Here is a 21,601-nt window from a genome sequence, read left to right on the forward strand (position 1 = left end):
GCTGTAAGCTAGTGGCAGATAGTGTAAACATATAGCTCAGTAGTAGGTGACGGGAAGGGGGCCGGGGTTGCTCTGAGGTGAGTGAGGTGAATTTCTAATGAACTACTGCTGCCTCTCTGCTGAATCTGTGTCCTAAAAACATGATTTGTTTAATTTTACCTAAAAACAGCATAAAGCTAAAAGATCAAATGAGTGGGTCTTCATCATCAACTGAATGTACCTTTTTTCTGAGATGCTGCTGTCCACCGTACACAGGTTGACTTTCCATTCGTCCTGTAGGTTCAGGTCAGCGTTACTGAACACTCCCATCAGGATGCTGGAGCCCATGTAATCCACCCGGGCCTCCGTGGAACCCATGGTGATCTGGATCTTGTGGCTGGGCTGCTGGTTCGGGTGTTCAGAGATGTGTGCTTAAAAAGAAAAGACAAATATTTTTTTATGTTCCATGTGAGAACTCGCACAACTACTTGAGAGCAGTCAGTAGGTGCGCCACATCTGGATCTATGAGTTAAGTTTGCTAGTTCACTTACAGACCATCTCCAGGGTGTTCACGTCTATGTTGCCGCCCACTACCCCTCCCTTGGAGTCCAGCTTGGAGCGGCCCAAGCCGACGGACATGCTGATCTCCCGGTCGCGGTTGCTGCCGACAGACAGGCGGCCCTGACTTTTCAGCCCGCTGGTCGTCCATCTGCAGGCATTAAAACAGCGGTGAAGGCTGCAGACGTGCAGCTGAATAATGCAGGAGGACTCAGTCACGAGCAGAACGTCCCCGGGTGTAAACACAGGTTAAACACAACTCCAGCACTCAAACTAGTTACAACTCAGACATCTTTCTTTTCAACCAGTTTATCATCTTTTAAATGTCTTTTTTTTAAAGAGCAGCTGTTGTTTTGGTTGCTGCAATGAACCCATTTTGACCTCCGATTGTTTTCATCTCAGAAGAGCATCCTGAGGATATAAATGATTTAATTTCAGCTCAAGCGGTACTCTGACTTCTTGAGGATGTTTGTGTCTCGGCAGAAACATAGATTTGCTTTATTTTTTAATGAATCACTCCTAAATCTAATCCCTGTTGTAAGGCCCGCCTGAACATAAACATATAGTATGATCACCTGAATGTAAGGAGAGTCACATCTTTTATTAATAGAGGACGTTTAAAACTTAAGATTTGTTCCTCTTTGGCTTTTCTGCATGTCGTCGTAGTTGTTTTGTAGCATATTTACCTTCTGCTACTCAAGTTTTCCATTAAACTAAAAAGGGATTTCTACTTCAGAAATTTAAAGGCAAAATTTAACACCTCCCATTTGGTTTGTTTACATCAAAATTAATGAAAACTAGAACAATATATATATATATATTCACATTTTTCAAGCACATATAATACATTATACTTTAATTTTTAATCTAAAATCTATCAGAAAAAAAGAAAAAAGTTTAAATGAAACCAAGTTAAATCAAGTTTACCTACTGTTGGTGTGCAAAAATTATGAAAGTTTTGACTATTTCAATATTTAAAAAAAATCAATGAAAACTTTTTTCTGGGATTAGAGTGATTTTCTCAACTCAAATAACTTATAAACATTTGATATATTTAAAATAGCTCCAAATGGTCTATTTAAGCAGGTAAAATGTAAGCAGGTGTTTTTGTGACCCGCTGGCACTCCTCGGTTTAAAAAAACCCAAAGACGTACGTGTTGTTTCCCATGACGTTGCTCATGTTCATCTGAACGGTGAGCTGCTTCAAGTTGATGGCAAACACCACCAGCGTCTCCCAGGGCGACCCTTGTTGACCTGCCGCCTTCCCGTTTTTGCCAAAGGAAGGAGTTGATGTTTTCGTCACAGAGTCTGGAATAAATTAAAATATTTTTGTTTTGTTACACGTAAAAAAGAAGAAAGAAAAAGCAGATTTTGTTTGTTTTCACCTCTCCTGGGGGCGGAGGAGTCTGACACGCTTCGAGTGCGACCAGGCGCCGGTGATTTGAGGTGGCCCAGGCTGCTTGGAGACATGTTGCTCCCAGTGGCGTGCTCAGAGAAGACGCTGGGGGATTGGGGGACGTGCTGCGTCCCGTCCCAGGTCCTGAAGTAAGCTTTCCGGCAGGACTCGGGGGACAGGTGCTGGGAGATGTTTTCAGTTGAGTCAGGTGTAGCAGGGCCAGAGGCTGCAGAGAAGTAAAAATCGAGTTATTCACTTCATGGTTTCATTGTAAACATTCATTATTTTGGTCTCAATCGTGCTATAATTCATACAGTGATCTTTGACAGAAAGATCAAGTAAACAACACAGAACAGGTCTCTGTGGATTCAGGGTAAAACCACTAACCTGGAAGGTTGATGGTCTGATCCCCTAAGAAGAGACGCCTGGCGATACTGCGGCGGTACCAGGCTCGGGGGAAAGCCAGGATCTCACTCAGTCGCCTCATGTCGTATTTGAAGGAAGCCGAGCCGATGTCGCACACAGCTGAGGATCAGATCAACCCTCAGTTCTAAATGGCTCCTTTAGAAAAACCTGACAGGTGATGGAGCTGCTTCCAAAATCCCATTAGCTCTCAAATGACACTAGAAAAGTTGATTTTTCAGAACTCGTTTTTTTTTAGTATGACCACATGAGTGTACATTTACCATTACTATACAGAGAAAATTTGTCATTGAGTAATAATGTTAAAGATATTCATTTCATGTGAACAAAGATTGTGTCCAAGCAAAGATAGTCCACTCTGTGGAAAATGCTGGCTTCACCAGATTGTGTGGAGGACAATAGATCTCATCGTTCTGCTTTATCATGAACTGTTGTACTTTAGGTTACTTTAGTTATGGAAGTTTTAGCCTCAATGAGGCTTTTCTTTTTTTTGTTTTTTGTTTTTTTAGGGCCACATTATCACAGTGGCTTATCACTTTTTAATCCACATCCTCAAGCCAATCAGATTCGAGCTTTCACTCTGACCATGGTATAAAACTGGTTAACCAAATTAAAATTTAAACTTATATTTTATGTTGTTACCAATCAGCAATTAACATGTGTCCAAGAGATCAGGAAAATAAATGATTTCTCTGGATGAACTTTCAAAAAGTAACTAGATAATCAGTACTTTGAGTGACTAAAAACAAACTTTTACTTGAGTACTTTTTGCCTCTAAAATTCTTTCTTAATAGTATTTTTTGAGTATGTGACAGTACTTTTACTAAAGTATATTTTTTTCACGTTTTCTTTTGATAGTAAAATTGCCAAAAAAACGAACATAAAATTCACTGAAGAAGTGAAGGATTCCTAATCACATTTTTTTTCAATTAAGAAATGAAAACAAGAAGCTCAGATGATTAAATATCTAAAGACAACACTTGTTTGCAACGGAGACGGTTGTATTTAACACTTTCAATAGCTTCATTGTAATTATCTTTTTTAATTTGTTATTTTCCAGAAAGTGGTGTGCAGGTAGAAGTTTCCTTCTCAGAATAAATTACAAACATGATCCTCTCTCTTTCATTTTCTTTTTTTTCTAACAGAGGACGCAAACACAGAATTTTTTTTTAATAAAAATAATAATTGGCTTCATTGTAATTTAACTCAAATACTACAAATGATGTATTAATTTACTGATTACTGGGAAACTCCTGAGCTTCTGAGATTATAGACATGATCTGTAAGGAGTTTTACTGTCGAACCTTAAAACTATAGTTCCAGCGTCCTCAAACTATTATTTGAAGGTTTTTCTGCTTCGTCTGCTTGAGATCAGTCATTGCATAATAGTAAAGGCCCAGCATTTTAAAAACACCAGATTTTCTCCGTATTTACTGGAGTTTTGTCTATTAACAAAAACCTAATCTTTATAAAAGAAATAAAATGATGACTAGGTCTGTTTTAGCAAACTAAATATGAGCATCAAACCTTGAACTTCTCAATGCAGATTTTCTTCTTAACTTTAATTTGCTACAACAAACTTTTTCATTTATATTGAGGTTGTTCCAAATGTCTTGCTGGTCTGACGGTCTTTTCGGCGTACCTGAGATGTTGATGAGGGTGGTGTCCATTTTCCCCCCTTTGGGAGGAATGAAGCTCTCGATGAAGGTGGGTCCTCCGGTGCGTCTCATCCTGGATAAACTGACTTTCACAAACTCCAGGTTGATACTCAGAGAGTCTTTTCTTCCCGTCACCGAGGATGGCTCCTCGTCTACTGTTCCTGGGCAAAAAACAGACAGCAATCAGAACAAATTCATGCTGTTGGAAAGAAACGGCGTCTATCTACCACAGTCTAAGTTGACGTAACTCTAGAGAAGCAATAGAATCTTCCTGGAAGTCACTGTGGTGACAGAACTTTCTTACCCAGCGGACCTGGACCGGGAGGCAGGCCTGTGACGGCAGATTTCTGCTTTCCAGCGCCGTAGGGGTGGAAGACGTAGAGCGAGAAATCGGACATGCAAGCGGTGAAGCTGAGCCCAGAGGAGTTACTGGGGGGCGTCGTTAGGTCGGACTGGCTGCTGCTGTGGCGACTTCTCCCCAAAGGACTTCCTAGCAATGGAGATGCTGGAGGGAGAGAGACGGTGTTACAAAGCCAATTTTGTGACAATTCTCAAGACAAAAGTCAGTAGAAGAGTTTGATGTAACATCTGAGAACATAATATATGAATGGTATAAACTGACAATCTGAAGAAGGCAAGATTGCACCTGAACAAACTGTGATTAGATATCCTGTCATTCTGGAAATGACAGAAAGATTCTTGTTTTCCCTGAAAACAGTAAAACATAACGGTTCACCAAAAGCAAAGGGGCTTTACTCCCAACTGACCTTTGCTGGGGGGCAGTTTGGGAATATGCTGTCCGGGAGGAGTGGAGGAAGGCTGGTGTGATCCGTCGGTGGGGTGGGCTCCTGTCGGGGTCTCTAACTCTCCACGGTTGGAGGAGAAGACCAGGTCTAAAGAAGGCAGCTTGAGCATACACTCCACTCTGGACATGGGCAGGCAGCTGAAGCGAATCTGAGAAGGCTGCAGGGCATAAAACACAAACATATGTGAACATTTTCTAACAAACAGGGCAACAAGATCATCAATAAACTAAGAAAACTGCATAGAAGCTATCCACACGAGTCCAAAGATTTGTAATTTATTTTTCTCTGTACACTGCAAACTTTTTGATCATCGCAGAGATTTAAAACACTGTTTTTAGACATTCCATATTATATTTGGCCATGTTTGAAGGTATTTTAAAGTATGTTTGCTTTACAAAATTTCTAAAAATCACCACAGTTGAGATGTTTTTATCTCATTAAGAGCATGGATCTAGAAATTAAAAAAACGATTATTAAAATGAGTCAAAATAATTTTGCTCCATACTCTTGACAATAGTTAAACTGGATTTAAAGGGAGGCTGACTCCATTCTTAGTCAAGATTTGAAAAATGCAAAAAAGTGGCGGGAAAAGGAGGGGAGGTGTGGTTTGGATCTGTGATTGACAGTGACAGTGAGGTTAGCTGGAGTTAACATAGTCACTCTGCGTGTTCAATATGGAGAGTGGTACTGAGCAAAGGAATGCCAGTATCTTCACAGAATTTTCTGTGGAGATTGAGGATTTTTCTCCTCCACCTTCACCCGAGGCAGGAGCTCATGGTCCAGACTGAAGAGAACCCGTGTCTGAGTGGTAAAATGATGCTAGCATCATGGCTAATAAAGGCTAACGCATTTAGCTAATCACAAGGACAAAGTTTACTGGATTCAATGTCAATTGGACTAAATCCCTGTTGCCTAACTTCCAAGTCCACTAGAAAGTTGTTCAAGCCAGTTGATTTTTGAAAACTGAAGGCAAAACACCTACAAGCTATGCTAAAGCTAACACCATAACGACTGACCGTTACAGAATCAAAGGTGGGCGGGGCTTTTATACTGGAGCTGCCGAGCAAGATGACGTCAAACTTTTAAAATGATGTGGGACTTACACCAGTTGACCAATCATAAAAGTCAACTGTAATACCTCGTTTTAACCTGTAGGGTGCAGCACAAAGACTATTTTTGACTGGAATTTCAGGAGTTGAACAAGTTTATTTTAAATTGTCAAAAATGTGGCAATGACCAACAGACAGGACTTTAAAGGCCCATTTATAGAGGTCAACAGACAAAAAAAGAGTATTTAATGTTTGGTTACCCTTTAAGATGAAACAAATCTGAAATTTCACTGTCATTTGGGGTTCTATTATAAGGATGTAAATGCTAACAAATTAAACTGACATTCGTTGTCACTTTAAATTATTTATTATTTTAGGCTATCCCTTTTCATAGTGTAGATAAAGGAATGTGACATTTAGTGTATTTGTGTTAAAATATCAAAGATAAATCTTCTGAAACACGGTAAAAAAATTGTTGATAAAACTAGTTTAATCCAAATGTCACAGAGACCTAAGTGTACAGTTGTGAGTACCTGGACTCTGACGTAGACAACCACGTCTACTGGGAAGGAGGAGTAGGCCGACGTGGAGGAAGACACCAGAGAGGTGGTGGACTCCTCCAGCGGCTCCACCGTATCAAACGGACCCATGTCCTCCTCCTGGTTCGACACTGCAAAACAAAAACATGGTACCCGTTTGTAGCAGGAAAATGAGCGAGGACAGCAAAGCTGCATGAATGAAAGCAGACCTGCATAGTTTCGATCCACAGGAGTGATGGGAATGGTCTCCAGGGCTTTTTCCAGGAAATCCAGCAGACAGGGGCTGATCACCATTTCCTCTGGAAGAGTCTGGAGAGCCACCCAGGCGTACAGTTTGGCTGTCTTCACACCGCCGCTGCTCTTCCCTTTGGCTGCAGAGACACATAACAAGCAGGTGAAACTTGGATTCACTCCTGAATCTCATTTTGCTGTTTTCTTTGTGAAATTCATCACAGTACATGACGGTTTGAAATCTAACATAAGGGATAAACTTTGGTGCGGTTCCTCGCTCTGAAGAGGCGTGCCGGTCTAACATTGGTGATTGTGGGAGGGGCTAGAGCATGCACATGAAATAAGCGATTGCTCTGTACCTGATGGTATAGGTGGGGGCAGGGGAGGTAGGAGCGAGATAGTCTTGCTTTGGACTGCATTGGGAGGGTTTGTAGGACTGCTATCTTTCATACCATACAGCTTGGACTCTTTGGAGAGAGTGCGGGGCAGGGAGGATCCCCGTGAGGCGTTGGGCGACTCCGTCTTAAGAGTCTTGGAGTTGTAGTGCAACTGCAAGGCGAAAACAAGAAGTTATTTTAGGGGGAAAAAAAAAAAAGACATAATGTGTTAAGATTTTGATAGAAAGGCGAACCTTAACGTCCACTCCTGGAATGTAAAAGACAGTCGTCTCCAAGTCGTTGGATTTGGTCTGCAGAGTGGACGGACACTTCTTTCCAGCGAGGAGATGGGTGGTGGAGGTGAAGGCGGGCTGGAGCTTCTTCTTTTTGGGAGGAGATTCTTGATCCAGACTCCTGAGGCTGCGGTCACAGCTTCTATGAAATCAATGTCATAAATTTAGCAAACTAGACTAACTTATTCTATTAAAGACCACTCTGATTAATTTCTAATGAACTGCTGCCGCTGTGGAGAAACTATGTCGTAGAAAGTGATAGATTTATTAAGCTTTTTATGTGTTAAAGGTTAAAGTCCCATTAATTATCACACACTGCAGTGTGTGAAATTTGTTCTCCGTATTTGACCCATCCACTAGGGGAGCGGTGAGCTGCAGACAGACCATTTGGTGGTTTAACCCCCCAATCCAACCCCTTATTGGTGAGTGTCAAGCAGAGAGGCACTGGATCCCGATTTAAGAGTCTTTGGTATGACTCGGCCTGGATTTGAACTCACGACCTTCCAGTCTCAGGGCGGACACTCTACCACAAGGTCACTGATCTGGTTAATGTGCTGCTTTCAGGGTTTCTGTTCACCTCTTCAAAGAAACATCTTCGTGCTCCATCTGCTGAGTAGTGGGGTGAAGGACACACTTCCCACTATCAATCTCCACACGGACGTCCAGCTCAAAGTCGATGTTTCTCTCAGTCGCCGTGCCGCTGAAGCTGCGGTTTGCCGGTGTGCTGGGCCAGCGCTCGCTGAACAGCTGGCTCACAGCAGAAAAACCTGAGGGCTTCCTCTGAGGCGCCGGGCTGCGATGAACAAAAATAATGATTTGGTTTTATTGACTTTTGTGCATTTATCGACTTCATCTACAAAACTGTAGACATGAGAAGAGGACTTACAAAGGCCTGTGATACCCTGGCAGCCTCCCGCGTTCAAACTCGTCCTCCTTCTCTGAGTCTTCTGAGGAGGAAGACGATGCTTCATCGCGCCTGATGTCATCGTGCTGGAAGGGAAGTGTGGGTGAGAAGACAGAAGGGGTGGCAGGAGCACTGAAAACTGACTGCTGGCCCTCAACATCGGATGAAAAATTAAGGTGAAGATGAGGATGGGATGGGTCGTCAATGGTGACTGAGAACAGGTCGCCCTCTGTCTCCTCGGGAAACTTGAGAGAAGAATACAAAGTCAGTTTGTTGGATAATCTGAGGTTAATTAAGCATAAAGAATTCTGCATTTTAAATGGGAAGAAGGAAATATAACCAGGAAACGTAAAAACCCCTGAAGGTGTGGTCTTCTGTGCATTGGACCATTTAGGATGTAAAAATTGTTCCTACAACGTTAGAAGAAAGCATCCAATGACAGTAAACCACGTTAGCCAAAAGCTGAGACGCATGGCGTCTGCGTCAAAGATTGGCAACATTAGGAAAGCTAAAGAGGAGAGGACACTCTGTAGGAGGGAAAGGTGAAGAAAACACTCAGAAAAATGACCACCAGGAAGTTTACCAAAATAAAAGCATCAATCCTTATGCATAGCTGGAAAAAAGTTAATTTGTCAGCAGATAAAAAAACCCAGAAGAGAAAAAAGCTGGAAAGATAAAACCTTTTTTATATTTTATTTTTACCATAAGTGGGTTGTTTAAAACAAAAAAAATCAGTTTTTGACAAAGGAGAAATTATAAAATTGTATTTAGAGAAAGGACAATTTTTACGACTACTTTACAAAAAAAAAAAGCAATGTAGGAAGATCAAGAGGAGAAGCATTTTGGGTCTTTCTGGGTCACTCTAGATCTAAAGACCATGTCACACTATGTACACCTTGCACATTGTCCGCATATGTAAATTCTGTCTTTCATGATACGTCTGTGACAGACGTAATTCTTGCGTTCGTCATTCGTCAGTGTGGGCTGATGTCTGTTGAAAGTTTCTTCCAACAGATCTTAACGTGAACTTTGTTATTTGTTACAAAATTTTTGTTAGTTGAGAATTATGCTGTTCATGTGTATTTTACATAGCGTATATGCAATTATTACTCAAACCTTAAGCAAATTTACGTCATTTTTGCAAGATGCATATCCAAATCTATGGCTTTCCACAACCATTCCATGTATGTCTAATAGAATTTTCACTCATGTACCATTTAACTTTTAAATTGCCTATACAGCCCATGTATCACATAAAAAATGGGTAATTGATACATAAATCACTAATGAATTTCATTTAAAACCCTGGTAGAGAATGGTGTCCATAGCAGGAGTGTGACACGGCCTTAACAGTTTTTGGGGAGAAGTTGACCTTTTGGGTTAAATTTTTCCTGTTATTTCTTAAACTTGTGAATTTAGTAAAAATTTAGTAAAATTTTCAAACAATTAGTACTTAATGGATAAAAAAAAAGAACTACATTGTATTTAGACAGCCGAAAACTATAGGTGAGATGATTTGCATTAACCTGCTTGCTTCATAAGTAAAGCTGTGAGTTTCGGGGTCAAATATCCAGAGTTTTAAGGTCACACAGTTTAGCATGCATACAGACCTCTTTTAGTGAGAAACCGTAGGAGACAGGTTATGATTGTGAGTTTACACATGCATGTTAGAAACCACAGCACATGTTAAGGTTAGAGGGTCTGATGGATTCATTATGCAGATTCATCACAGGATGACAGCAGGCATTACATTTATTCACTAAACATCTTCATTTTTTGTTTTTCATGCCATCATTTCACTTTTTTTAAACATGCTGGAGTTAGTTTTATATTTTAAATTACAAATACAAGTAATCTGTTAGAAAGAGAGTAAAAAAAAAATATTTATTAAAAAAAAAAAAGCTACATCCTGTTTTGAAAAGCATAAACAAAACCCAACCAGCATCCGGCAGGTAATCAGACAAGAAGAGATTTAACTGGAACTGATTTATGATTTTATTGGAACTTTTTAAACCGAATACCTTGAAAACCTTTGCTTCACTGGAAGGGGACTGTGCAGGGTCCAAAGCCTGATTTTTGATTGTCAATTAAACAAAACAGTTATTAACAAAGCTCAATTAAACCTGGGAAAAACAGACTCCACATGTAGCGGCTGCTTTAAATATCATAACAAACACAGAAATGAAGGATGAGATGTGATGATCCACATTTAATGACACAATATACTCTGACCTCCTGAATGATGAACTTATCAAAAATAGATTACCTGAGCAGGTATGAATTAATAATGGTAAATAAAAGTGTTAAAACATACCGAGTCCTGGATGTTGAAGGTGACCCGTGGAGCAGGAGAAGAAGCTTCAACACGGATGTCTGGTAAATCCTCCACGTCCCCAATCCTGGAACTAAAGACGGAAAAGTTTGGCTTTAATTCAAAAAATATAATTTTAATATACACCACTTTCATTACAGGAGCTGATACAACTTCTAACAGATAATGATTTGTGTCAGACTGATTCCAGCTGGTTACCTCTGTCTGTCCATCCTTTTCAAAGGAGGCCGTCCGGCAGCCGCAGAGATGCTTTTGGAGCGGTTGTAGCTTGGCTTGTAGCCAAGACTCCACTTATCCTTTAGAGAGGCCGCCTGGGTAAAACAGGCAGTCAGAAACAGCTCAATAACAGTAAAAATGAAATGAACTTCTTGGCTCAGATCTGCTTTATGTTAAGACGACTGCTTAGATGGCTCACCCTCATGCTGGAGCGCCGCAGCTTCTTTCGCACATCTCTCCGGATGTCGTTGACAGCCACAGATTCCAGCTGTTGGTAGCGCTGGATCTCCTGGTTGATGGTGCCTTCGCTGGCTCCCAGTTTCCTGAAAATATCAGTAGATTTTTGCTTAGCTGCATTCACACCAGGCTCAAAATTGCAAGTGCAAGCGACCACTTCCAGTGAAAAGTCCATACAAACTCATGTATGTGCGTGTTTTGGGTTCTGCATTCAAAACTGTTGCATTCACAAGTTTTCTGTTTGGGGCTCCACATACAAATTGTGCAGAGACTGAGTGCTATCTAGTTGTACTTTGACCAATCAGGGACTCAGATTTGGTACTAGACTGGTACTGTATTTTGAGTGTTTCCATAATAGAATGGACCCATTAGGCTGGACTGATTCATACCATTTTTGGTCCCCTGTGTGTTGTAGGTTCATAAAAAAAATGAAATGAACTGGTTAGGGCGGAGCTTCTGTCATTTCAAAATGAAAGTCACTGATTGGCGGATTGATTTTACGCATCAAGCCTCTTCCGACTACGAGTACCTACGTTAGTATCGAGTAGAGACAGACCTGCCTGGTGTGTTCATAGCTTAAATGGTGTATATCATGCTATTCTTAAACCTTTCAGAGTAAACAACTTTTGGCACACTAAAGAACAATTTTTCAATTAAATTAATTACTTTTGCAAGCTTCTTTTCTAGCTGAAAGTAAGACGCCTAAATTTCTGAAGCTCTGCCTTTAGCTTCTTGTAGGTGCCGCCCATTTCCTGACATCAGCCTAGAGCCGGCCTCGGCCCTTTGCCGTTGTTGTCTCTGTAAATTATGTGCGAGAGGAATAACTTTTTTTCAAAGTCAATGCTAAAATCTAAGCGTTTTGCTGATCACCGCTAGCTTCATAGAGAAAGTGTGTGGGGGTGTGTGTGTGTGTGTGTGTGTGTGTTAGCCTGGAGGCAGTGATGGCAGTGCAGACTCTTCCTAGAAGGGGCTGTTCCCCCACGTTCATACGTATGAATGTGACGACCCATTTATTTATGGGGATTGGAAAAAGCTGGTTTATAGAGGAATGAGGTGAGATGTGTGAATGGAGCAAAATACTGCTTTGGGGTTGTTTTTCGTGAGGAGTTAACATTATAACACACTTAAACCTGGTTGCAGGTAAGATGGCGCTCAAACACAACCTTAAACTCATCATCAGCCGGAAGCAAAGATGTTGCAACCGTAGCAGCAAGCTAAATTTATGCATCTATACTAGAAGATTATTAACCCTAACTGTAACCTGGTTACAGTGTTTTTCTAGGGAAAGAGTGTGAACTTCATTCGAGGACTTCCAGCTAATCATGCCCTGGCGCCATCTTGGGGCCATGTTGTTGTCTGCTTCCAGATCCTCTTGCACTTAAAAGCTCTAAAAAGCTGATTTTGCATGACATAGGCCCTTTAATGTCAAATCACAGTGATAAAGAATCCTTACTTGAGGTCGTCAATAACTTTGGCCTGTTCGTTCAGCTCGCGGATGTCCACCACTCTCTTAGTAAACTTCCTCCCACGAGGGTCAATCATCTGGTTCCCCATCACAACTGGCCTCCGAGGGTCAACAGCCTCCTGTGACAGCAATGGTGCAAATTACAAACTAGTTTCTGAAAAAAATGAGAGTTTTTGTGAGGAATCAAAGAAAATCTCCACGTGAAGGATTCATTCGCTCCCAAAACATGTGGATTCCCTAAATCTGGTCATAATTTATGATGGATCCAACCACCAGGGAGCTTCCCACAAAACATGACAAACCACCTCCACCACCAGTTCACTCTGAGAAAAAAAGGAAAAAGAGCTGTCCTGCTGTAACGGATTGAATACCAGTCTTTTTTTTTCCTTCACCCACCAGTGACAATTATTAAAGACAGGAAATCAGAAGCTAAGCAACACAACTCAGCATTTCCATGCAATTTAACCACAACATTGCTCTGCATTCTGGGATTAAGAAAACTTGATTTATTGACTTCATTGGCAGAGATGATCCATGAGCTCAGAGGAGAGGAACACTGTAGATGTCTACATACACAGGCCCAGGAGAGAGGTCTTTGGGACCTGGCTGGGACCGTTTGGAGACTAGGCGATGCACTGTTAAAGTAGTCCAGGGGGACAGATACACTCTGAGGCCTGGGGCTGAGGCCCAGGATGTGGTTTACCAGACGCTTTCTTAAGGTTAGTCGAGGGCTGATCTGGCTCTCTGGACTCTGTGAACAACGGCAGGGACATGTGTGTGTGTGTGGAGGATAGAGCAGCTGGGAAACATGATATCTGCAAACTCACATCATTCTGAAGTGCAAAAACCGAAAGTTCATTTATCTAGTCATTGGTCACTTTAACTGGTTCCTTTAGACAGAGAAACATGGCTGAACAGGTACTAATAATAATAATAAAACAAGAAAACATCACTTCATCAAAAAAAAAAAAAAAATTACACTTTTTCTATTAGTAAAAAACTTAATCTGCAAAGTGTATGGAGGATTTCTGGATTAATATGAAATTATATTCTGATGATAATCAACAAGTATTACATATCTGCTACATGTTAAGATTATGGTTTTTTAGGATAATCAATAATCAAAAGGCACTCAATTTTGTTACTTGAAAAAAATCTTCACTTGATCTGATCAGATCCGGATCGTGAAAACTATGCAAAACCATTAAATGAAATAACTCAGTGGGGGTAGGACTATAAAAGTTTGCTTCTTCCCACTAGCAATAATTTCAACTCTACTGGAATTTAGTTCATTGCTTGAATTAATGAATAAAATGCGACTTAAGTGTGTTTTTTTTCCTGTAGTCATATCGATGCATTTCATTTTTTCTCTAAGTTTGATTAATCTGTGGGCATTTTTTTTATACTGTCTACAATTAATGCTTGAAATTTACCAAATCAGTCAATAAATCAGTAGTTATTTCCAATATTAATCTAACAACCTTTTATGTTTTATTACAAGCACAACTTTGACAAATATTTTTTTTTCTTATAAAGCAAGTAATTTATTCTCAGTAAACAACTCTTTGCATCTTAAATCAAGTCTAGTTCACTTAGTTAAGTTGAAATTGAATAGGAATTAAGCCAACTTCTTAATATTAAGATTTCTTTGCTGCGTAAATTCATTATGTAGCTATGGTTTTAAAATTGAATGTCATTGTGAATTAGTTTCAAAGAAAAAGACACATTTACATTTAAAACTACCCTAATTTTTTGGAGTATAAGTCACATATTTTTGCATAATTTAGCAGGGGGTCTGACTTACATGTAATTTTTTTTTTTTTTAATTGCAACAACTTCTTGATTGCACAATAGGTGTGTGTATCAGTATTTTCTACTGACAGAAACACAGAAGAAGAAGCACCACATAGGCTTCCTAACTACAAAAAACTATATAGTGAGGGGATTTTAAGTGCCCTGGATTTCAAAAGGAATCCAGACACCATGTTTTTTTTAAATACTTTTTTCATTAGCAAATAAATAAAATTCTCAGCAAAGTCGGAACTATATGTGATTGCTTTCCTTCTTTATTATGCATTTTTTGATGGTGCGACTTATAGTCTGAAAATTATGGTACTTGTATTCCCTTATGTTAAATGTGGGAACAGATAACAGTTCTGTTGATCGTTTAAATGCGTTATTGACTAGATAAGCATGGTCTCTGAAAAACTCACAAGTTAACACGTCAGACAGTACATTTTGTGGTCAACATGTGCTAAAATTAAAAGAGAGAAGAAGAATTCTGGATTTCATGAACAGTTTGTGAGCTAGACTGTTTCCTGCCCAAAAGCTGTGATCTCAGCGTTAACAATCAGATGTGCCTCTTACTGTCAGTTTCTTTGCATACTGTCCTCCTCCTGCTTTCCTAACCTGTTATGAGGTGTTTTGTTCCAGTTTTTGTGTCTAATAATAGTAACTAAACTGGAATGAGGATGAACTGCGGAGGTTCTAACCATGTGGATGGTGGGGGACATGGCGTCGGTTTCATCCTCATCCGACAGGTCAGCGATGTTTCCAGAGTTCAGGTCTGTGATGTCATCCACATCCTCCTCCCCCGTCAGCGACGTCAGCGTGTTTCCCAGCGCGTTGAGCCGCTTGCCGATGTTGGGGTCCATGTGAACGTCGATTCCACACATTTTCCAGAGCACGTTGAGAGTCCAGGTGCCAGCACTGCTGCTCTCTGTGTTCAGGAAATTAAAGGAAGATAAAACACAAAGACGGTGAATATTTGAATCTTTTTTTTTTAAGTTACTGCACCACTCTAAGATGTAAAGAAGATGTAACTTTAGACCAGACTGTTGAAAGATCTCACCTGCAGATGCCTGCCCGGTAGTCCTGGAGCAAACTTCATAAGTACCATCAGGGACTACGCCTGCAAGCAGAATTTATACAGATTTTAATCTTTTATCAGATTTATCCGCTAAAAAAATAGACTGCAACAGACATAGATCTTTCTGTGTTCTGCGCGTCTTAAATGCAACATTGTCCGGTGCTCTTCAGAAAGTAAAGGTGTCAAGAAAAGATGCATGCAAGTAAGCTGTCCAAAGGAGAAAATTTAACTACAATCTGAAATGCAAATCTTTTACCTTCATAAGCAAATTTTGCAAATAATTTACATTTCTTAGCATGTAGAAAAGCAACATTTTCAAGGAGCACATGGCTTCCCTTTATTTGTAATACAAATATTATGGCATTAAAATACAGAATTAGTTTTTAAATGAAAAATATCAACCATCATTTCCTTATAAGGGTGGAGGAGGTTATACAGTGCTAAATACAAGGAACAATATGTGTTCCTCTTCATAAGAATAACATTTACAATAGAGAAATTAAAACTCAATAATAGTTTAAGAAAACATTTATATTGTTTTATTATAAAATCTTTTTTAAATCAACGTACTTTTTGAGAGTCTTTTTCCCTTTGCCGTAAGCAAATGTAAATTGGCATTTTTGGACGTTGTGATTTAAAGTCCTGCCAGCACTGTTGGCAGGCCAAGTACCTAAATTAGTTATAGATGCTGCAGGCAGAACTAAAATTGACCATGACTGATGTTTGCCCTCAGGTCTTGTTTCTGACATATACAGTAGTTAACATAAATGAAGGTAAAACCACCTTATAATTTGCCCTTAGATACGGCTGTCTGCGGGCAAACCTGTGTGAGGCATGCAGGAGGCCCACACTAAAATTTAAGATAATAGACAGCTTGGAAAGCCCAAAGAGAGAAAATGTTAGAGCACATTTTTTTCTACGAGCATTCGGCAGGAGACAACACGCATGGGTGAAGTAGAAGAGATGCAGACATGTGGTACTGCTTTTTTATTTTTTCTATCCATCTAATCCTGTTAGAAACGAGAAAATTCGACAGAGTTGTTTGTGTTGACATCCCACTGGTACTTGTGTATTACCTGCACACTCAGTGCGTGCAGCATTTGTGAGGACTCATTGCCCGCACTTGATGACTAGAGTGTGGCGTAAGGGCAGGAACTGTACAACAGCATCATCCATACGTCGTAAGTGTGAAACTTGCATTATCTTCATAAATACTCCAAAATACACAAACCAAACACCCATGAACATAGTGTGTACCATTTTTATAAAGTCCCTTGAGGAGACCGCACAAACATCAAGGGAACTGCAAGACGCATCAAGATGTAGCCGCTCCTCTCTACGGTCGGGTGTGTATTGGTAAGAGTCTGGCGATACGTATCCCGATACCTGGTTCACGATACGATATGCATCGCGATATATCCCAAGACTGCACCAGAACAATTTTTTTAAAGAATATGACTCTACCTGAATATGAATTAATTGTGACAAAATTGTCAAATTAATTTTATTTAATGATCCCAACATTAAGCAACTGTTTGTCATATTCAAGTTGCTTTTACCAGAGAAAATTCATGGAACTTTTCTTTTGGTAAATTAAGAAATATTTGTTTTTGAAGAGAGCAGTCAATATTGTCTGATTTGCACAAGAAAATATTTTTCATGCATATTTTATTTCAATAAGATTCTAAAATTATAATGTAAATCAGAATAATTTCAATAATGTTCTAAAAGCATAATTGAGGACATAAAGTGAGTTTATTTCAGAAATTGCCAACACAAGCTGGTTGTGGCGTAGAGCTGGTCAAAGAAGCTCAGTGTGCTGTGCTGCCAACTAGCAGTCGGGGTTTGAGTGGAAAGCAAAAATAAGACACATAAATAACTAGAAAAGTTGCATTACATATGATAATGCTAGTGTGAATGCTTTTTGATAAATCTGGTTGCTGAAAATGCTGAAGAAATTTACTCTAATTGCTAAAGGGATTTGCTGAAAATGCAACAGCTATTTAAAACTATATAAATGCAAAATTTACAAAGTTTTTCTAAATAACTATGAAAGACCACTGAAGTTGGCTTAAATTTCTTATTAAAATTTTTAGTAAGTTTGCTTAAAGATCCTCCACACATGCCAATTTTCCAAAAACATGTCATGTGTTGCTTAAATATGAACTAAACACTAAATTAGCCCCCAAAACCTTTAGTTGATGCAAAATTAGCCTAAAAAGCTAGCACATTGCTAACATTCTAATTCCAAAATAGCCTAAACATTCTCAGTAAAATTAGTCAAAAATGTTAGCCTGTTGCTAAAATATTAAACTCAAAACCTTAGCAGATAACAAGTTAGCCAAAAAAACGTTGGCGTGTTGCTAAAATGCTGGATAAAATTGGCATAAAAAACCTCAGCAGATGCCAAATTACCAAAACGAGCTAGCATGATGCTAATATAAAAGCTCACTGCCAAATTATTAAAAAACGACTGTTAACAATGGTTTCAAAGTGGACAAAGTTTTTAAAGAATTTGAAAAATATGTCATTCATTTTCTATGGAGCATATTTTGCTCAATATTTTAAAATCTTAAGTTTATAAATACAAAAAGTAAAAGCAGTAATGTCCTGAATGAGCTGAATATTTTTATACCAACATTGTTGAAAATTGGTGAAAGTGTGATTCGATTTTTAAGTGCTGAAAAAGGAGCAGGAGAAGCACTATTAAATATCACCAGTATCTTAAATCGATGCAAGTATCGCCAATTGAAGTAAAGCGATACATCGTGAAAATGATTTTTACACCACTACTCCACAGCGATGGACGACTCAATAACCTGCAGCAGCAAACCCTCCGTACGTATACATGCGGCTGAGGCCTTAGACCGCACATCTGTGCAGAAACGTCATTACTCACAGGCGTTCATGACAAGATCTCCTCGGATTTCTGGCTTCCAGTCGTCCCAGGACGTCTCGAAGCCCTCCGCGAAGCGGATGCAGAAGTTCTTGAAGTGACCTTTGCTGACCAGGGACTCGGAGGAACAGGCGGTGATCAGCGTGCTCTCAATGGTCAGAACAAGAGCTGAACCAGTGTCGAAATCTATGCTGGCCTGGTTAAGAGGGAAGGGAGAGGATTAACCGAGCCTTGAGGGAAGAGGGCAGAGCAGGAAAACAAACCCCCTTCCATTTGTCTGCAGAGGTCAGCTGCTAACATTTCACTTCATCGGTGTGCTGTACGTCACTGATTAGTTTAGTTAAATGAGATAAAGGGTAGATTTGAACAGGCTTCTCTAAATGTAGACATTATAAGTGTTTAGACAATCCTGAGTAAGTCATTTCGACACACTTCTGAGTGAAATGTTTTCAACCTCCCAAGCTCATTGGAGTGAATTTAATTGGAGAATCAGGAAAGAAAATCCATAAAACTCCAATCTGATTTTCATCAAGCTTATGAGTCACAAAACACAGGAGCACATCTTTCCCATACGATCCAATTAATATATTTTTATTGCCCTGATGAAAATCAGTCCACATTTTCAGCAGCAGTTATCCCAACAGTTAATTTAAAAATCTCAACGTGCTTTCTGATCCAAAGGGAGCCGGAGCCCACCGTTTGCACCTCTGATCATAATGAACGCTGAAAGTCAAATCTGCACACCAACCAGCCAAAACCTTCATTTCAGTAAAGACTCGTCACAGACAGCAGATTAGGCTTCACTTGTAATCATGCCATCTTTGTGGAGGAAATTTGTCGCAAAGCGCCGAAACAAAACCCTGTTGTCTTTGTGACAGATGTTACAGAGGAGACAGTTTCATTTGGAAGCTTTTGTTCCCACAACAAACCATCACAAGAGAAAAAACCTCCAGTTACTTTTTGTGTATTTTTTTGTGGGCCCGCTGATGTGCAGGCCGCAGCTTCAGAGCTGGTCCCTTCCTGACCAACTGGTACTTGTCCTTTCTATGGAAATAAATCCATGCACATAAAATGAGTATAGGTCCCTTTCCTGTGAATCAGGCAGTCATGCACATGCTATATCACAATAAATAATTAAGCAAACAAAAAAAGATAAAACAACATTTTGGTGAATTAAAAAAACAACACAACCCCTGCATTGCTGGTCTGGTTTAGTTCTATTTAAATCAGACCACTCTGCAGAGAAATAAACTTTTAAGGGGAAACATAATTGAAATTAAAGAAGTTTTGTTTTAAAAAATAATTATTTGTAAACTATTTTTACTTAGCAGTTTTTGGGGCAGAGAATCGATTAAAAAATTTAACTAATCACAAACCGTTTACCTTTTTTTTTTTTTTTTAGTTACAGTATTTGACCATGGATCAATCGCCTGACCATGGTTCGCTTTTTGTGAAAAAGTGATCAGAACCAAAAAAAAAACACAATTTAAGGACTAAAAACTGATTGAATATCTTGTAAGTAACCAACAAAGTGCTTCAACGCATGCTGTAGAAGCCTGAACCGCAGTGCGGTGTAATTAATTTGCATTAACAAATATAAACGCCTTAATTCTTATTTATAAATCATGTGCATTAAGAAGGTTATGTTCACAGCCCTATTTTCTAATTTGAATAGGTTAATGTTGCATTCTGGGTATTTTGGGGTTGTCTTTTGTTTCTTTCACAACATTAGTTTGTTGTTGTGGATTCCAGCACAAAGGTAAACATACATACTCTAAATATGAAGCAGAAGCAAAATGTGATTTTTTTTTTAATTAAACATATTTAAAAATGTTTACTAAAAGGTTTTTGAATTCCATAATGAAATAATTTTGATCTGTTTCTCTCTTAAAGACTAATAAATATTTACATTTTAATCATTTTTTACTTCAAATCAGGGCGGAGCTAAAGTATTTTATATAGGGGCAAAAGACTTTAGAAGGGCAGCAAATGAGAACAGCAGAGTTGAATGCCATAACAAATGAAAAGATCTTCAAAAATATGTATTTCTATCAGTTTTATTAGTATTATTATTTTTATTTCAATTAAAAATATTTTTTGCCCCCTCTTGTCCCTCTTTAGGTCCGGCCCTGCTTGAAACTAATATCACAGGAATTCTTGTTTTTTAAGAGTGGTTCCTTAAAGTCAAAATCCAAGCTTGTGAAGTACCTGAGAAGAGGTGATGGGCAGGCATATACCAAGATCATTGACTGTCAGCTGCAGGAAGAGGGTGCTGAAAGCCTGAGCGGAGGTCTGCTGAATCCCCGGCAACTTGTCCACCACTTCCTTTGTTGCCATGTGGATGTCCTTGTTGAGAGCCAAACGCTGCTCGTTCCAGTTGTCATACGCGGCTTTGTAGTTCAGCCAGAATAGAACAGCTGCAGGAAAATAGAGAGGATGAAAGTGGGTTTAAATGTTTATCTATTGTCTGAAAACAAAACACTTATCTTCTTTTAGTAACCCAATTTATCCCTACTTAAGAGAATAATTAGGGAAAATCTATAGATATATATTGAAGTGAACCTCTGTCAAATGCCACCGGCTGAGCAAAAACAATGGGCCGGTTGAGTGTTATAAGGACCGCCTCCTTGTCTGAGGAGCCACTGATTTCCTCCTGCAGCGCGTTTCGCAGACCGATTCGAGTTCGGAAGTATGCCACCTGGTGGAAGTCGGATCCAGCTTCTTCGTAGACCTGTCAGGTGAAAGCGATTCGTTAAGTGAAAATTACTGACTAATAAATTCAAGGTGAGACTGCTGATCTGTACCTGATGCTTGACGATCTGTCCGAGGGCCAGATTGAGGTCAACCTGACATTTACCGAACAGCTTCAGGTAGCTGCTGCTGCCGCCCGGCTGCGTCTTGCACTGGATTCTGTTGGACAGCTCCAGCTCAATGAGGCCCGTTTCGAAGCGCACAGCCCGCATTGACGGCGTGGTGGCTGTCATCTGGATCCCCTGTGGACGCAAAGATCTCAGTAAATTCCCGTCGCTTTGCTGAAGTTTCAGTTAAAACAAGTTCAGTTTCATAAATCATTGAGCGGTTTCCTCTGATCATGAGATACCTTGAACATCAGGCTTAAAGAGTACAGCAGAATTTTTGGCTTGTCTGCATCTGATGAGGTGTCATGCTCGTTCCACAGAGGGATTGGTTGTTCTCCTCCTGCAGGATCAAAAGGAAAGCTCAGCATCTGTGTTGCAGCATGATGAAGTGTGAGCTCTGATTTCTGTTAGAAATGTCCTTGAAGTCTTTAACTAAATGCTAATGAACTCAGCTCAAGGTTACACCATTTTTATTTTTCTCAAAATTACATCAAAATGTTTTTTTCCACGTTCTT

At 39.6% G+C, this 21,601-nt stretch overlaps 1 protein-coding gene across 1 annotated transcript in view; it reads right to left on the reverse strand.

Moving 5' to 3' along the window:
• The window catches only part of kiaa1109 (KIAA1109 ortholog), a 78,498-nt gene that overhangs the window by 8,663 nt on the left and 48,234 nt on the right, over positions 1-21,601 (reverse strand). The window contains exons 57-84 of the mRNA XM_036209974.1: positions 21,329-21,426; positions 21,033-21,221; positions 20,791-20,959; positions 20,437-20,645; positions 19,186-19,272; positions 18,232-18,424; positions 15,315-15,374; positions 14,956-15,182; positions 13,038-13,214; positions 12,452-12,582; positions 10,961-11,084; positions 10,744-10,856; positions 10,528-10,618; positions 10,235-10,282; positions 8,196-8,458; positions 7,887-8,102; positions 7,271-7,451; positions 6,999-7,188; positions 6,618-6,779; positions 6,403-6,539; positions 4,782-4,977; positions 4,319-4,519; positions 3,999-4,175; positions 2,321-2,458; positions 1,923-2,159; positions 1,692-1,845; positions 531-688; positions 221-410 (exon numbers count right to left, since the gene is read on the reverse strand). Of these exons, the coding sequence (XP_036065867.1) occupies positions 221-410; positions 531-688; positions 1,692-1,845; positions 1,923-2,159; positions 2,321-2,458; positions 3,999-4,175; positions 4,319-4,519; positions 4,782-4,977; positions 6,403-6,539; positions 6,618-6,779; positions 6,999-7,188; positions 7,271-7,451; positions 7,887-8,102; positions 8,196-8,458; positions 10,235-10,282; positions 10,528-10,618; positions 10,744-10,856; positions 10,961-11,084; positions 12,452-12,582; positions 13,038-13,214; positions 14,956-15,182; positions 15,315-15,374; positions 18,232-18,424; positions 19,186-19,272; positions 20,437-20,645; positions 20,791-20,959; positions 21,033-21,221; positions 21,329-21,426 (4,516 nt within the window). The remainder of the gene's footprint in view (positions 1-220; positions 411-530; positions 689-1,691; positions 1,846-1,922; positions 2,160-2,320; positions 2,459-3,998; positions 4,176-4,318; positions 4,520-4,781; positions 4,978-6,402; positions 6,540-6,617; positions 6,780-6,998; positions 7,189-7,270; positions 7,452-7,886; positions 8,103-8,195; positions 8,459-10,234; positions 10,283-10,527; positions 10,619-10,743; positions 10,857-10,960; positions 11,085-12,451; positions 12,583-13,037; positions 13,215-14,955; positions 15,183-15,314; positions 15,375-18,231; positions 18,425-19,185; positions 19,273-20,436; positions 20,646-20,790; positions 20,960-21,032; positions 21,222-21,328; positions 21,427-21,601) is intronic.

The sequence above is a fragment of the Oryzias melastigma genome, linkage group LG22, assembly GCF_002922805.2.
Source record: "Oryzias melastigma strain HK-1 linkage group LG22, ASM292280v2, whole genome shotgun sequence".
NCBI lineage: Eukaryota > Metazoa > Chordata > Actinopteri > Beloniformes > Adrianichthyidae > Oryzias > Oryzias melastigma.